A 16,783-nucleotide genomic window follows, 5' to 3' on the forward strand; every position below is an offset into this window, starting at 1 on the left:
AAACCCAAAGGTTGTTACGGCAACTCCTAAGTCTGGTTTGCCATTGATGTGGCAGGCTTTTGTAAGAAGAGTAACTTGTATATGTTCTCTGATTGCTAGAAATAATAGCAAGTTTCCATTTTCTACATTATGCTTTGAACAATTGTGCCCAAAAGTGTTTCAGAAACAAGTCCAATGGGAAGAACAACAGATGGAATCTCCATTGTCTCCCACTCTAAACTTGTGCCTTAGAAGAGCAAAGTTTGGGGAAGAAGTGAAAGGTTTTCTGCCAATTGTCTCCTGTGAGTTCTAGACAGGGTGGATAAAAATAAATGATTTTTTTTAAAAATATATTTTTTATTTAAATTGGATTCTTTTTAATTTAAATTGGATTTTTAAACTAAAATGCTTTTGGAGGAAAAATATTTCTAAACATAGTTTTCTATTTAAGTTACACTATAGTCCAAAGGCTATTCATCAGGAAATAAGGTTTTGTTTTAAGTTTTTCATGTGTGCTAAAACTTAGTCTAAGGTTGTTGTTTTTTTAAAAAAACACACCGTTTAACCACATCAGTTAACAAACATGGATACATATGCTATAATGTTATTGTTTTAGTTAAATAAATTGTTTGAATTGTTATTAAGGAAATGATTGTTTTTCTTTTTCCAATAAAGTACAGCAGAAAAGTTGTCCAAATATAAATAGGTAACTTATTAAATCTCACAGTAATTGCATAATTATATGTCTATGTGTTTCTAATAGTATAACCAAATCAGTAATTTTTGATATAACTGTAAAAACTACACTGAAAATTTATTATTCCCAAAATGAAACCTTCATCCGGTTGTAAATATTAAGATTATACCAGCAAAAATGAGTCTTCCTGTAAAAAAAAATGATTTAAATCAAGTCTTACTGAAAAGTGATTTAAATCAATTTGATTTAAATACATTTGATTTAAATCAAATGCACCCTGGTTCTAGACACTTCAGAGCACTTGTCTCCTTGCTGGTGGTTCTGTCTACCAGCTCAGGCATGAAAGCAAAGCCATCAGGAAAGCCCCTCTCCCCTTTCTTGCGATGTAGCCTCCTTAATTCCCCTCTTTGCCCTGAGACTTGAAGAAAATTCAGAATTAAAGAGCAGAATTGAGAGAAGTTGCTTTTGATCCTCCCAGTGCCCCCTAGGACAAGCTAGTGCTTTCTTAAAGAAACTCACCTGGATTCTCTTGGCATTGTTGTTGCTGTTTAGTCGTTTAGTCGTGTCCGACTCTTCGTGACCCCATGGACCAGAGCACGCTAGGCACTCCTGTCTTCCACTGCCTCCCACAGTTTGGTCAAACTCATGCTGGTAGCTTCGAGAACACTGTCCAACCATCTCGTCCTCTGTCGTCCCCTTCTCCTTCTGCCCTCCATCTTTCCCAACATCAGGGTCTTTTCCAGGGAGTCTTCTCTTCTCATGAGGTGGCCAAAGTATTGGAGCCTCAGCTTTAGGATCTGTCTTTCCAGTGAGCACTCAGGGCTGATTTCCTTCAGAATGGATAGGTTTAACTCTCAAGAGTCTCCTCCAACACCATAATTCAAAAGCATCAATTCTTTGGTGATCAGCCTTCTTTATGGTCCAGCTCTCACTTCCATACATCACTACTGGAAAAAACATAGCTTTTCCTATACGGACCTTTGTTGGCAAGGTGATGTCTCTACTTTTTAAGATGCTGTCCAGGTTTGTCATTGCTTTTCTCCCAAAAAGCAGGCGTCTTTTAATTTCGTGACTGCTGTCACCATCTGCAGTGATCATGGAGCCCAAGAAGGTAAAATCTCTCACTGCCTCCATTTCTTCCCCTTCTATTTCCCAGGAGGCATTAGAGGCCATCCAATCTTAATCACTGTTAAGCTTAAGGAAGCACCCATAGATAAGGCAGCAAGTGGAAAAGGAAGGAGGCTGTAAGAAATGGAAAGCAGTGGAAACTTCACATTTTGCAAAGGGGCAAGGACATAACTGGCATTAGTGGGGGGGTTGGAAGGCCTTGATTTCCACACACAGCTAATTCTGCACATGAATGTTGTGGGCAATACATTAGCAAATAATGAAATGCTGCGGAAATACACCATTAATGTGGGTTTGCTTTCAAGGTGAGCTTACTACCATTTTTAGGGAAATCACAAAGGTCTATTACACAGTAGGTGCATTTCAGTTTCCCCAAAGATACAAATATTTTAAAATGCGGCCTTCCAAATGATTATTTGCAAGGCAGGAGAAATAAGTTAGCGGGAATATGGTAAAAGAGGCAAAAATGTGTACAGTGGTACCCCGCAAGACGAACGCCTCGCGAGACGAAAAACTCGCAAAACGAAAGGTTTTTTCGTTTTGGAGTTGCCTCGCAAGACGAATTTCCCTATGGGCTTGCTTCGCAAAACGAAGCTTGCCCCGGGGACAGCGGGTCTTCTCTTTTGAAGCAAGGGGCGGCGGGGAGAAGCGATCTTCTCCCCGCCGCCCCAGGTCCGGGGACAGCGGGAAGCGCTTCCCGCTGCCCCCGGACCTCTTTTGAAGCAAGGGGCTGCGGGGAGATCGCTTCTCCCGGTGCTCCGAAGCGGGGCGGGGGGGCGGGAACACCTTCTGAAGGCGGGCGGGGGGCGAAAGTCTTTGTCCCCCCTGCCTGCCTTCCCAGGGGCTTTTAAATCGCCCCGGACAGCGGAGAAGTCCTCCGCTGTCCCGGGGCGATTTTAAAATGCCGCCCGCCAGCATTTTAAGATCGCCCGGACAGCGGAGAAGTCCTCCGCTGTCCCGGGGTTTTTTAAAATGCTGGGGGTGGGAAGAAAAGCCCTTGTCCCCCCCCCCCCTAGCCTTCAGAAGAGGTCCGGGGACAGATTGTCCCCGGACCTGGTCTGAAGGCGGTTTCCCTAGGAACGCATTAATTGATTTTCAATGCATTCCTATGGGAAACCGTGCATCGCAAGACGAAAAACTCGCAAGACGAAGAGACTTGCGGAACGAATTAATTTCGTCTTGCGAGGCACCACTGTACAGTATTGTTCAGGCATTATAACTGAACTATCAAGTGAAAAATGGAACTGGATAAAAGAGAGATAATTGACGAAACAGTATAGATTTTCCACAGAGGAGCGAGAAATAAACAAGAAATATTAATGCAATTATAATAGCCTTGTCGGGGAGATGAAGCATTGATCATGGACAAATTCACATAGCCTAGTATTGGCTAGCCAAGTACAACATAAAGAGGCAGTCATTGTCTTTGAGCAGGTACAACTGTAGGCTGCAATTTATAAGGGAACAAAGTGAAGAAACATATATATATATTCTTTCTTTCTGTAGGAACGAAAGAGAATTGTGGTGACCCAATTCCAGCTTTTGTTGTGTACAGAGTGCCAGTATTGACAGCAGTACAAATTATTGTTGCTATCAAATACGAAAGAATACTACTATGTCTGAGATGGATTGAGCCACTATGGTGGTATCCTCCTTGGGTACAATTTAGAAATCTCTCTTAAGTTTTTGAGAAAAAAAACTGGGCCTAGTACTTTCCTTCCTTCCTTCCTTCCTTCCTTCCTTCCTTCCTTCCTGCCTGCCTGCCTGCCTGCAATTGGCAACCCATTTTTCCTTCCAAAGGAGCCCAGTACTTTTAATAAGCCTTCTCGAGTCTTCCCCTGAAGAACTCTTAGGACCAACTACAGTTGTACCTCGGAAGTCGAACGGAATCCGTTACGGAAGTCCGTTCGACTTCCAAAACGTTCGGAAACCAAAGGTCCTGCAGCCAATCGGAAGCAGTGGAACCCCCGTCGGACATTCGGGTTCCAAAGAACGTTTGCAAACTGGAACGCTCACTTCCGGGTTTGCGACATTCGGGAGCCAAAACGTTCAAGTACCAAGGCATCCGGCATCCAAGGTACGACTGTTCTCCATTGCTGTTTAACTTTTTCCATATTTAAGCCCACTATCCCAAAGGGCTTAAACAGGGGTCAGCAAACTTTTTCAGCAGGGGGCCGGTCCACTGTCCCTCAGACCTTGTGGGGGGCCAGACTACATTTTTTTTGGGGGGGGGGGGAATGAACAAATTCCTATGCCCCACAAATAACCCAGAGATGCATTTTAAATAAAAGCACACCTTCTACTCACATAAAAACACGCTGATTCCTGGACTGTCCGTGGGCCGGATTGAGAAGGCAAATGGGCCGGAACCGGCCCCTGGGCCTTAGTTTGCCTACCCATAGGCTTAAATAACCATAGTCACACCCATTCCCTCCCAGCCACTCCCACCCTGAAAATACTTATTAGGGTTACTCTTTACTTAAAGCTGCTTGGGAGTAGACTCGTATACTGTGTATACTGTGAGTGCCTGGAGGCGGTTGGAGGTTGGATGGCGGCTAACAGATTGAGGTTGAATCCTGACAAGACAGAAGTACTGTTTTGGGGGGACAGGAGGCGGGCAGGTGTGGAGGATTCCCTGGTCCTGAATAGGGTAACTGTGCCCCTGAAGGACCAGGTGCGCAGCCTGGGAGTCATTTTGGACTCACAGCTGTCCATGGAGGCACAGGTCAAATCTGTGTCCAGGGCAGCTGCTTACCAGCTCTATCTGGTACGCAGGCTGAGACCCTATCTGCCTGCGGACTGCCTCGCCAGAGTGGTGCAAGCTCTGGTTATCTCCCGATTGGATTACTGCAATGCGCTCTACGTGGGGCTACCTTTGAAGGTGACCCGGAAACTACAACTAATCCCGAACGCGGCAGCTAGACTGGTGACTGGGAGCGGCCGCAGAGACCACATAACACCGGTCTTGAAAGACCTACATTGGCTCCCAGTACCTTTCCGAGCACAATTCAAAGTGTTGGTGCTGACCTTTAAAGCCCTAAACGGCCTTGGTCCAGTATATCTGAAGGAGCGTCTCCACCACCATCGTTCTACCCGGACACTGAGGTCCAGCACCGAGGGCCTTCTGGCGGTTCCCTCACTGTGAGAAGCCAAGTTACAGGGAACCAGGCAGAGGGCCTTCTCGGTAGTGGCGCCTTCCCTGTGGAACACCCTCCCACCAGATGTCAAAGAGAACAACAACTACCAGGCTTTTAGAAGACATCTGAAGGTAGCCCTGTTTCGGGAAGCTTTTAATGTTTGTTGTATTATAGTATTTTAATATTCTTTTGGAAGCCGCCCAGAGTGGCTGGGGAAGCCCAGCCAGATGGGCGGGGTATAAATAATAAATTATTATTATATTATTATTATTATTATTGTATAGTAAACCGGATTTTGAGCACACATACATAGATAGTATCAGTCTATGAAATACAGCATATTGGCTTTATTCTGGTGACATAAGTTTCACTTCAGCTACTGAAAGTTCTTCCAGATATTTTGTGTAGGGTTGTATTTAGTTGTATGCCTCTGCTGACGGATGGCTCTTTCAGCCAGCGGAAGCTTTGTGAGCTGAAAAGGGGAGAGGGTCATTTTTGTGAATTCGGCATCGGCCCTGCAATCTGCTGTGCCACATACCGTACCATTGGTGCCTTGTACAACTTGTTTCTTGTTGACTTCCAAAGTCAGATGCAAAACTTAAGCAAAATTAAAGGAAATCGTTCAAAATTGGCTCAGTTTCCAAAAGCGTTACGTGTCGCATAATGAGCTTTCCTTGGCCCAAGCACAGCTTAGTTTGTGTTTCAGCGGGGAGTAAACGTATCACACAAGTGCCAAAGGACTGCATCCCTCTTATTGTATTAGTTACAGGTAGGTAGCTGTGTTGGTCTGCCATAGTCGAAACAAAATAAAAAAAATTCCTTCCAGTAGCACCCTAGAGACCAACTAAGTTTGTTATTGGTATGAGCTTTCGTGTGCATGCACACTTCTTCAGATACACTGAAACAGAAGTCACCAGACCCTCTCATGTGTAAGGCTCTGGTCACTTCGGTTTCACTGTATCTGAAGAAGTGTGCATGCACACGAAAGCTCATACCAATAACAAACTTAGTTGGTCTCTAAGGTGCTACTGGAAGGAATCCTCTTATTGTACGTTATTCATTTTAAAATTTCTAAGATCCCTTTTGACCAAACTGGGTCAATAATAGCCTTCAGTAGTATCAAACACAATTGGTTAATACTGGGTCACCTGTCCATTCATTTAAAAAAATGCATGTACAGTGGTACCTCGGGTTAAGTACTCAATTCGTTCCGGAGGTCCGTTCTTAACCTGAAACTTTTCTTAACCTGAAGCACCACTTTAGCTAATGGGGCCTCCTGCTGCTGCCGGGCTGCCGGAGCACGATTTCTGTTCTCACCCTGAAGCAAAGTTCTTAACCCAAGGTAATATTTCTGGGTTAGCGGAGTCTGTAACCTGAAGCATATGCAACCTGAAGCGTATGTAACCCAAGGTACCACTATAAAACAAATATTTTGCATTGGAGTCCAATTGACCAATTGCTATTTCTTCCAAGAAACGGCATGGTGAAATTTGTTGGTGGAATGGGACTAAGTAGCAATAGATAAAGGACAAGCCATTGGGGTAAAAGAGGGAAAGTTGAACTAAAGAAGCATTAATGACACTAGCAAAAGCAGCAAAAGATTATTACGAATGACAGCAATGTGTTTATTCCTTTCTATCACTAACGTTCACCCATGGGCCTGCTGTTAGTTTATTTATCACAATCATATACCGCCTTTGCTCCAGTTTGCCAAAGGTGACATATATGGCTCTACTTTTCCCATTTTATCTTCACAATAAACCTCTTGAGAGAGACACACTGTAGGCTGCATTCAACCATCTCTTTGCGGCCCAAAGACTATTTGATCCAAAGGGTACTTCCACCAGCACAGAAAGGAAGGGGAAGAGATTTTCACTGGTTCTGCCTCAGAGGTTTGGCAAAGAATGATATGTGCAAGGAGTGGCGTCTGAGTTTCCAGCAGACATAATCCACAAACTTGCAGCAATTTTTAACCAGACATAACGGCAGGAAACTTGGGTTTTTCTTTCAAATTAAAGCAGAGATGCTTAGAATCCTAGACTCTTGTGTTGTCCATTTTGGTGCATGATCAATATTGTGAATAATTGCACTCACAAACAGCTCTGCTTATGACTTAAGTGTTAACCTGCACTTTGAGCCACAACACACATTTTTCCCATAGCAGCAACCAGGGAGTAATGTATTTGGCTAGCAGTTCCCTCTGCAGCAAAGCTAATACAGAACCAGTCAGGCAGCTGGATGTATTTGCCATAGAATAACCACACTGAGATTTGAGTTTATTGTTAGGGAGACCCAGAAGGGAGTACATTCATGAGGCAGGAGGGCAAATAACACCCTAACTCATATAGGTTGAGAAAGAGGGGGTTATTGTGTGGCCTTTGTTCTTATTTCTGTTATGTACAGTGGTACCTTGATCTACGAACAATCCTAAAAAAGCCAATGCAATTCTGGGCTGCATCAATAGGAGTATAGCATCTAGATCAAGGGAAGTAATAGTGCCACTGTATTCTGCTCTGGTCAGACCTTACCTGGAGTACTGTGTCCAGTTCTGGGCACCACAGTTCAAGAAGGACACTGACAAACTGGAACTTGTCCAGAGGAGGGCAACCAAAATGGTCAAAGGCCTGGAAACGATGCCTTATGGGGAACGGCTAAGGGAGCTGGGCATGTTTAGCCTGGAGAAGAGGAGGTTAAGGGGTGATATGATAGCCATGTTCAAATATATAAAAGGATGTCATATAGAGGAGGGAGAAAGGTTGTTTTCTGCTGCTCCAGAGAAGCGGACACGGAGCAATGGATCCAAACTACAAGAAAGAAGATTCCACCTAAACATTTTGCTGCCAAGGAGTGTGGTGGAGTCTCCTTCTTTGGAGGTCTTTAAGCAGAGGCTTGACAACCATATGTCAGGAGTGCTCTGATGGTGTTTCCTGCTTGGCAGGGGGTTGGACTCGATGGCCCTTGTGGTCTATTCCAACTCTATGATTCTATGATTCTGTTAACGAACCATTCGGGCAACGAACTCCGCAAAACCAGAAATAGGTGTTCCGGCTAATGAACTTTGCATCAGAAGATGAACGGAAGCCGAACAGTGGAAGGGCACCAGTGGCAGGAGGCCTCAGTAGGGCTTCTGCCAAAGCCCGGCTGGAGAGGTTGTGCATAGCTAAAGAGGAAGCCAAGGATGGATCCCGCTGGCTGTCTTGGCTTCTTTGCTCTTTGGGGCTGGGGGGGATATATTTTTTTTCTTTATTCCCCCCCCCCCAAAAAAACTAGGTGTGCCCTATTGTCCAGTGCGCCCTATGGAGTGAAAAATACAGTACTTTGTTGTCACTTGTACAACTGGTATACAGTGAGATAACACTCAACTAATATCAGCAGAGATAATTCAAGAGAAGCCAACTGAACATCAGGCCTTCAGACCTTGGTCACTCAGATACAGCTCAATCGGTAGAGCATGAGGCTCTTAATCTCAGGTTGTGGGTTCGAGCCCCACGTTGGGTGAAAAATCCCTGCATTGCAGGGGGTTGAACTAGATCAGGCATGGCCAGACATGGCCCTCCAGCTGTTTTGGGACTACAATTCCCACCATCCCTGACCACTGGTCCTGTTAGCAAGGGATCATGGGAGTTGTAGTCCCAAAACAGCTGGAGGGCTGAGTTTGGCCTTGCCTGGACTAGATGATCCTTGTGGTCCCTCCAACTCTATGAATCTATGACAGCAGAAGACAGAAGCATTCAGAAACAGACGCTAATCAATTGACTGACAGATTATTATTATTTTTTAAATAAATCAATCTTCATTTGTAAACAAAACCCTATAGTGGGGTGCGTAAAAACATTTCTTTTCTACATAATTTCTCTTGAAAGCACTCTGTGTGTAAGAGAGAGCTAGAGAGCATCCATTCTGTTGCGCCCCCCACCCCGCCACAAATGTCTTTGGTATTGACGTTTCTTACCTTTATTTGCAATGGAAATCCATCTTGGTTGTTGCCATACAGCAGGCATTCAATGACAATGGGATCCATAGGCTGCACTCTCCCAGGAAGGATTGTTTCTGTTGACAAAAATTGATCGGGTTTTAACTTTCTACATATATATCCATGCATTTGTTCCATCAAGACATTGAATGGGCAGACCGGGCCTCTGCTTCTCTCTCTCTCGCTGTTATGTGATCTTTCTTTCATCTTTCTTTCAGTGACCCTCGGAGAATTGAGCCTCTTTCATTTTTATTTTTTGAAAAAAAAATCTGTTCACTGATTACTTGTGTGCTAGGGATTGTTACATTATGGAAATAAAAGGAAATGTTCATTCTTTATTTTTTATCTGTGGCAACCTCAAAGCCTCTCCTTAATCCTATTTTTGTTTGTTTACAGCTCTTCCAACTTTCTGGGGATTACTTGCATCTGAAGAATGCAAAAAAACCCCAACCCCAAACCCCCCCTACCATCCTAGAGGCTTGTTCTTGCCTCCAGTTAACAAATAGCATTCTGTATAGGGGCATTACAGTGATTGCAGATAGGGTGTTTGCACTCATGATTAAAGGATCAGAAATAGATAATGGGTTTTCTTTCCAAACCACTCCCTTTGGCAAGCGAGCCCCATCTGCCTTTATTTTGGCACCGGCCCTTAACCATCGGTTAGGGCTAACTTGTTGGGTTTGGGTAAAAGGGAAAATGTGGTACGGCGTCATAAAAGGAGAATGTCCTAGAACCAGGTTTGGGACAGGTATTCTTTGGTGGGAGAACCCCAGCAAAGATTTAAAATCACAAACCATGCAGCAAAGTAAAGGATGGAAATGCAGGCTGTTCGACCTTTAAAACATCCCCTTCTAAGTCGCTTCCAAAGTTCCCTTAGCGTAGAAAGACACTGCAAGTTTGGTAAGTTACTTACAAACCCTCCAAAGGTCAGATTCATGTGTTTTTCCACATAGCAAGAAAATATAGGCAGCATAACTTAGATTCCAAAATGGCAAGAGTTTCTAAATTATTGGTATATAAACACAAATGTCGCTTGCTTAAGCCACATGGTCTAAGCTCTGAGCACCCAGCTTAGACCTTGCTGGTAGAGATCACATGGTTGAATGAAAGAACAAAAGCTTCATCCCAAAGTGAGGAGGGGTGAGCTAGCTAACCCCTTAATGTATTAATTAGAGTTAAGCGTGTTGGTTATATGAGTCTGGATATCCCACATAACTTGGGTTCTTTATTAAGCAGGGTTTGGAAACTAGTTTCAAATCAGATAATAATAGTAATCATCATCATCATCATCATCATCATCATCATCTGTACCCCACCCATCTGGCTGGGTTTCCCCAGCCACTCTGGGCGGCTTCCAACAAAGATTAAAAATACATTAAAATATCACACATTAAAAACTTCCCTGAACAGGGCTGCCTTCAGATGTCTTCTAAATGTCAGGTAGTTGTTTATCTCTTTGACATCTGATGGGAGGGTGTTCCACAGGGCGGGCACCACTACCGAGAAGGCCCTCTGTCTGGTTCCCTGTAGCTTTGCTTCTTGCAGGGAGGGAACCGCCAGAAGGCCCTCGGTGCTGGACCTCAGTGTCCGGGCAGAACGATGGGGGACTGGGTGAGATACTGCACAATCCTGCAGCCCATACGAAATCCTGATGGGCCGTGATATCCTGCTACCATGAGGGGTTCTTGGGTGGCTATGAAGATGATGGGAAGGGGGAGGGAAGATCAAAATGGGTAGCTAAGATTTTTGAAGTGTTCAAGAAAGAACTTGTCTATGAGTTTAAAGGTAGGGAACTCAGTAAATGGGTTAAAGAGATAAACTTATTTTGTCTGGAAAGACCTTATAAAAAAGCACTGTATTACTTCTTTAATACAGAAGATCCAGACTTCTTTCCTTGAGGCGGCATTTTTGTTGCAGATATGATGTATTTGCACAATCAAAGTTAACATTTAGCTGTGATTCTCTCTTCCCCACTCCACTTTCCTTCAAGATTTATGGATCCCTGCGTATGGCGAATTCACACGTCGGGTTATCTGTCTCTGCATGCGTTAGGGACCTGCGTTTGCCTCCAGTTTCCCAGCACTGAATGAGAAACTGTCGTGTAAAACCATCAGGTTTTGCAGTTTGCACTCTGACTATTCACACAACACTAAACCCAAGTCTCACACTGAGTGTACAACTTATGGACAACTGGAGCTGATCAAAGCTATGCAACCTTGTGTGCCTGTATGATGAAACATGGATTTGCAAACCTCTTTTACACGATGCCCACATCTTCAATTTTAGATATGTCCTTGGCGTATACCTAAAGCCTGTAATATATGAAGAGGTCCTCTGATTTCACAATCATTCTTAGTGAAAGACACTGTGGTATAATAATTTTACATTTACTGGGTAGCAAGCACTGCATAAGCGTTAATGTCTTCATGCCTTCTCATTTGTGTTCATTTTCTAGAGACATCTATTTCCCCTCTTCTCTGCCTAGTTTACCTAATTCTTGGTGTGTGTTTTTCCCTAATTTGCCATCCAAAGTAACTCGTTTACTGGTTCTTGATTTTCCTCCAACTTCAAAAGTTGATGCTTTAAAAAAACACTTATTATTCTCTCGCTATTCTTTTCACACATCCTCTACACCTACTTGCTTCCAGGAGCATCTTCTGTTCTCCAGAATTTAATAATGGTGGGTAAAGCCTGGCTTTTTTTTAATTGGTAGCTTTCCTATGCTTTAATCCGTCTCTTGCCTTTCATTCCCTGCTCTCCGCGTACCAGGGCTCATCTTGCTGCTGTGATCTTTTCCGTTGCTTTAATTATGGAGTGTGGCAGCTGAACGTTTAAGTTTCATATTAATAGCGCCTTGTTTAAAGTTTTCAGTTGCAAAGCAAATGTTGAATCATCTGAATTTGGCGAGGTTTGAAATTATACCTGGGTATGTTTTTACCGTTCCTATTCCCAGCAGATTACACAATGGCACTGATTAGCTGCCGCATTTTGTAATACCACTTAAGGCTTTATCACAGTGGAGTACTGCCAGTAATAGTCTTTAATTCACTTATATGTACCAATTCATCTCTGTCAGGCTTCTATTCATTTCTTCCCTGTCTTACTCTGTCCCTAGCCTCTGTATAATGAGGTATGATGTCCCCCACTTAAGTGGGGGAGGGGGTCCAAAAATCCCTAGTGAACTGACTCTGGTCTTTTTGACTCTTCAGGCAACCCAACCCCCCTTGCATTTATATGCCCACATTATTGCACTTCTCACAAATGAGAGGAAGTGGCACTGATAACGTTATCTGTTAATTCACATGCAAAGGAGAAGAAGTTACCGTATTTTTCGCTCTGTAAGACGCACCAGACCATAAGACGCACCTAGTTTTTGGAGGAGGAAAACAAGAAAAAAAATAATCTGAATCTCAGAAGCCAGAACAACAAGAGGGATCGCTGCACAGCGAAAGCAGCAATCCCTCTTGCTGTTCTGGCTTCTGGGATAGCTGCGCAGCCTGCATTCACTCCATAAGACGCACACACATTCCCCCTTACTTTTTAGGAGGGGAAAAGTGAGTCTTATAGAGCAAAAAATTCGGTACTTTTCGTCAGGCATTTAATATGGACCTGTTATAGAGATGTCTTTTTCATAATCCTCAAAGGAATGCATGTTTGTTCCGTTAGGATATGGGTCACCACGTTGCAAATACTTGGATGGCGATGGGGCGCTTATCTGTTGTGAATCATGGTGGATTTATGATCGACATGCTTGCTTGATATATGTTGCGTTAAATGCTGGAGCATGATTATAACGCGTGAGATGTTTCCTAAGGTTCTAGCTGTGGTTTTTGTTGCCTATGCAAAACAACTGTTGCCTCCAGAAGTCGCATGCTTTGCTTCGCTAGATGTTGATGCAAACTCTGAGCTTTGTTGTTTTGTCTCCTAGGATTGGTGCGAAACATCAGGAGCTGCGGCAGAAGCAGGCCAGGGGGCTTGCCGAGTATTCCCCTGGTCCTGTGGGCCCTCCGCCTGATATTGACGACGACGAGACAGACCCCAATTACGCACAAGTCAATCACTTCCGAGAAATGTACCCACCTGCCAGTGTGTACAGGCCGTCTTCTCCACCTGTGTCAGAAAACTTTGGATGTGACAGCCCTCCAGTGCCAGTGGACAGGGACCACCTTGAAGGACTGTATGCGAGGATAAACAAGCCGTCTCACCAGCCTGCTCATGTGGAGAGGTAGTGATTCATATCATGGAAATTAATGCAAAATAGCATGTTGTTTGTTTATGTCATGAAATTTATACAGTCGTACCTTGGTTGCGCGTCGAGGTCCCCCAGGCCACCCCAATAACTCACACTTCACACATCAATCTTTGTTTAAGCTTTTTGGCATGAATTTGGCCACAACTTTATTTAAATACACACACATGAGTGGTTGCTTAGGCATTGGTTGCGACTATCTGTCCTTGCCCCAGGGACAGAACTGACTTCTGGATTCCAGCGGAAGCCAGTCAGGGGGACAGGACTGACTTCCAGATTCCAACGGAAGCCAGTCAGGGAGAGCCATATTGGGGAGAAATGAAGCTGGACATCAGTCCCTCATCTCTCACCCTCATGCCCCCTGGGGCTTGCACCGGCCCAAGTCCGATGCCAGGGACAAGGACGAAAAGAATGGCAGACCCCTGGATTCCTTTAACGGAATTCCCTTTCAGCACCACCATTGGAGGGGTAGGCACTCACCCCTCCACCAACCAATTTTAACCAATGCCTAACCGCCAACCTTACAAGTTGTGACGATTTGCTACGCAGTAGGCAAAAACCAAATGGTAACAGCCAATCAGCCAAATGGACAAAATTCCTACCAGGCCCCTGCCCCAAGGCAGACGACCCCATGACAGGCATAGCAAGGTCAGAGGACAATGAACCCCCCCCCTTTTCAGGGAGGGTGGGTGGGTGATCCGGTGCACGCAGCCCAAGAGAAGGCCCCAGGCTGCGAGCCATGCACTTAAGACCTCTGACCCGTCCCATACTTTAGCAACATAACATTCTCCCCAGCAACACTCCTTGCCCAATCACAGCATGTGGCCAATTTGCCCAACAACAGTGGGGTGGCCTTTTTGGCCCCCACTGCAACACATGCTCTCTATTATGGAGAACACTCTTTGTCGAACGCCTTGCAACTCAAACGTTTTGGCTTCCGAACGCCGCCAACCCGGAAGTGAGTGTTCCGGTTTGCAAACGTTTTTTGGAAGCCGAACGTGTGACGGGGTTTCCGGGGCTTCCGGTTGAGTGCAGGAAGCTCCTGCAGCCAATCGGAAGCCGCGCCTTGGTTTTCGAACGTTTTCAGAAGTCGAATGGACTTCCGGAACGGGTTCTGTTCGAGAACCGAGGTACGACTGTACACCGCTTGGTTGTTAAAAATCCTCAAAGCAGTTTGCAGAAGATAAAACAGTAAAATCAAGAGGAAAAAATTCACAACCGTACTTTACAAACATGCAAAAGTTAAAATATTGAAAGAGTTTAAGATTACCTCAACTTTCTAAGAATCTGGGGAGGGCTTGCCTAAACAAGAATGCTTTTAGCAGGCACCAAAAGGGAATACAAAGAAGGCTTGACCTCAAAAGGCAGAACATTCAGGAACATACTAGGTTCCATCAGTCTCTGAGGGCAGGCTGGTTTTGTGTCTAACGCCCTCTCTGCAAGGTTTGTCGCATGGGCATATTACCACTTTGGATAGCGTACACGAATGGCTGTAGCACTGCAGTCCCATCGCAAACTGTGATGTTATGACAAAGTAATGAGGTAGGGAAATTCAACAGTAGAAATGTTTATGATCGGAATGTCAAGGAGCTAAGTTTCAGATTTCTCCACTCCCAAATCCACTTTTTACAAGACGAGAAATCCAGATTATAACTTTGCTTCAGCACTTCTGCAATTTTACTCAGGTTGGCTGAGCGATTGCGAATGATCGAGGAATATTTGTTTAAATGCAAACAGTATATTCGCTTTACATTTGCGCCAGTTCTAGTCCCACTGCTCAAGGTCATGATAAAATCGAAATCATTATTAAAAGGCTTCTACTTCACAAAATTGACAGAATTGACCTGACTCCAATCCAATTGCGGCACTACCAAATAAGTGGGTTCTTCCCTCCCGCTTCCTGCTCTGAAGAACTTGTTATTTGGCAGTATAAAAGACTTGTGTGCTCAAATTGTGCTTTTTGGCCCCCGTGATCATTCGGCGCCATTAGCAACCAGCTTTTGTACCATATGCAGTGATTTACTATGTATGCTTACAGTTTACATTTCCCCTGTTGTGTGATATTATGCGCTTTCAATTAAGTCGGAGGGAGGACTTAGAAATCACGGCACTTTTATGCAGACTGTAAAGCGTGGCTTTGCAAGACAGATTACCTTTCATGGCCTTTCCAATAACCAAGTAGGGAGAGAGGAGCCATTTTTAATCCTTACTGTCAAGCTTCCAGGTTGATAGCAATAAGAAATATAGTATCCCCCACCCCCCGTATGAGTTAAACAAGAAAACACAGATTCGCAGGCACAGTTGTGGAGCCGTCACCATGAGATTCTGAAAGTTGGCATTTGATAATGCAAAATAAAATGAGAGGGCTTGATTAGACTTCCTGTGTGTTACAATAAATTGTGACACCTCTTGGAGGTGGGGGCAGTATGTGAAAGTATAAGCAAACAGCTAGACAAATTAGAAGACAGGAGTGCCAGTTTGGCCCTGCGACTGTGGGTCTCTGGGGCTGTGAGTGCCATGCACTGCGCATGGCCCTGGCCCTGAAATTTCTGGGTGCCTGGCCCCTTCATGGGGAGTTTTTTTGGGTGCTTGGGCACCCAGGGCCCCATGGAGTTGTCACCTATGATGGAAGAATAAAAATGAATGGTTGTTACTAAGGTTTGTATAATTTGCTTTTCAGCGCTATCACTAGTCCGATTTTTGGTTAAAGGGACAGTAAATAGTACGGACTTGTGTATAGATTAATTTGTTTAAGACTCTTTTGCAGGAATCAATACCAGATTAGAACTTCCTTTATGTGCTAAAGCAGGGCTCAGCAAGCTTTTTCAGCAGGGGGCTGGTCCAGTGTCCCTCAGACCTTTTGGGGAAGCCAGACTATATTTTTTTTGGGGGGGGGATGAACGAGTTCCTATGTCCCACAAACAACCCAGAGATGCATTTTAAATAATAGCACACATTCTACTCATGTAAAAACACGCTGTTTCCCGGACCATCCGCGGGCCGGATTGAGAAGACGATTGGGCCGCATCCGGCCCCCGGGCCTTCGTTTGCCTACTCATGTGCGAAATTGGAAAGAGGTTCAGAACTAACTATTGGGCCAGATATTAATAGTTCCTGAGGTTAACAGGATAAGAATATATGTTATCCTGAGGTTAACAGGATATCTATATTTATATCTATATCTATATCATCTATATCTATCTATATGTTTATAGTGTAATCATTAAATCAGAAATGGCCACCGAAAGCCCATACTGAATCCAGCAGCATTGTAAGCTGACCAGATAACTTTTATGTTATGGGGCAGCATACAGATTCAATCAAACATTACATAATTCATACCCAATATTTGTATATGTGTTTTGTATGGACCCAGCATCCTGACTGATCATTCGGATAATATATCGCAGTTAAGCATCTTAAAAGCAGCCCTGACAATTAAAAGAAGCTATAGTCGGTGACCCCAATAATGCTATGTGGTTCAACTGTGGTCTCATTCTATTACTCTGCATCAATACTTCCAATCTAGGAACTTCTTGAAGAAACTTTACTGCTGTGCTTTTTAACACCTGCTAGGCTACGCTAGAGGATGAAAGCAGGCTGAGCGTATTATCATAAAG

General features: G+C 44.2%; 1 protein-coding gene across 2 annotated transcripts in view; it reads left to right on the plus strand.

Moving 5' to 3' along the window:
- PARD3B (par-3 family cell polarity regulator beta) overlaps positions 1 to 16,783 on the plus strand; it is a 599,449-nt gene that overhangs the window by 406,941 nt on the left and 175,725 nt on the right. For both annotated transcript variants that reach the window (XM_081015796.1, XM_081015795.1), the window contains one exon: positions 12,843 to 13,139. In XM_081015796.1, the coding sequence (XP_080871922.1) occupies positions 12,843 to 13,139 (297 nt within the window). The remainder of the gene's footprint in view (positions 1 to 12,842; positions 13,140 to 16,783) is intronic.

Source organism: Podarcis pityusensis, assembly GCF_964106645.2.
Source record: "Podarcis pityusensis genome assembly, chromosome: 1".
NCBI classification, from domain to species: Eukaryota; Metazoa; Chordata; class Lepidosauria; order Squamata; family Lacertidae; genus Podarcis; species Podarcis pityusensis.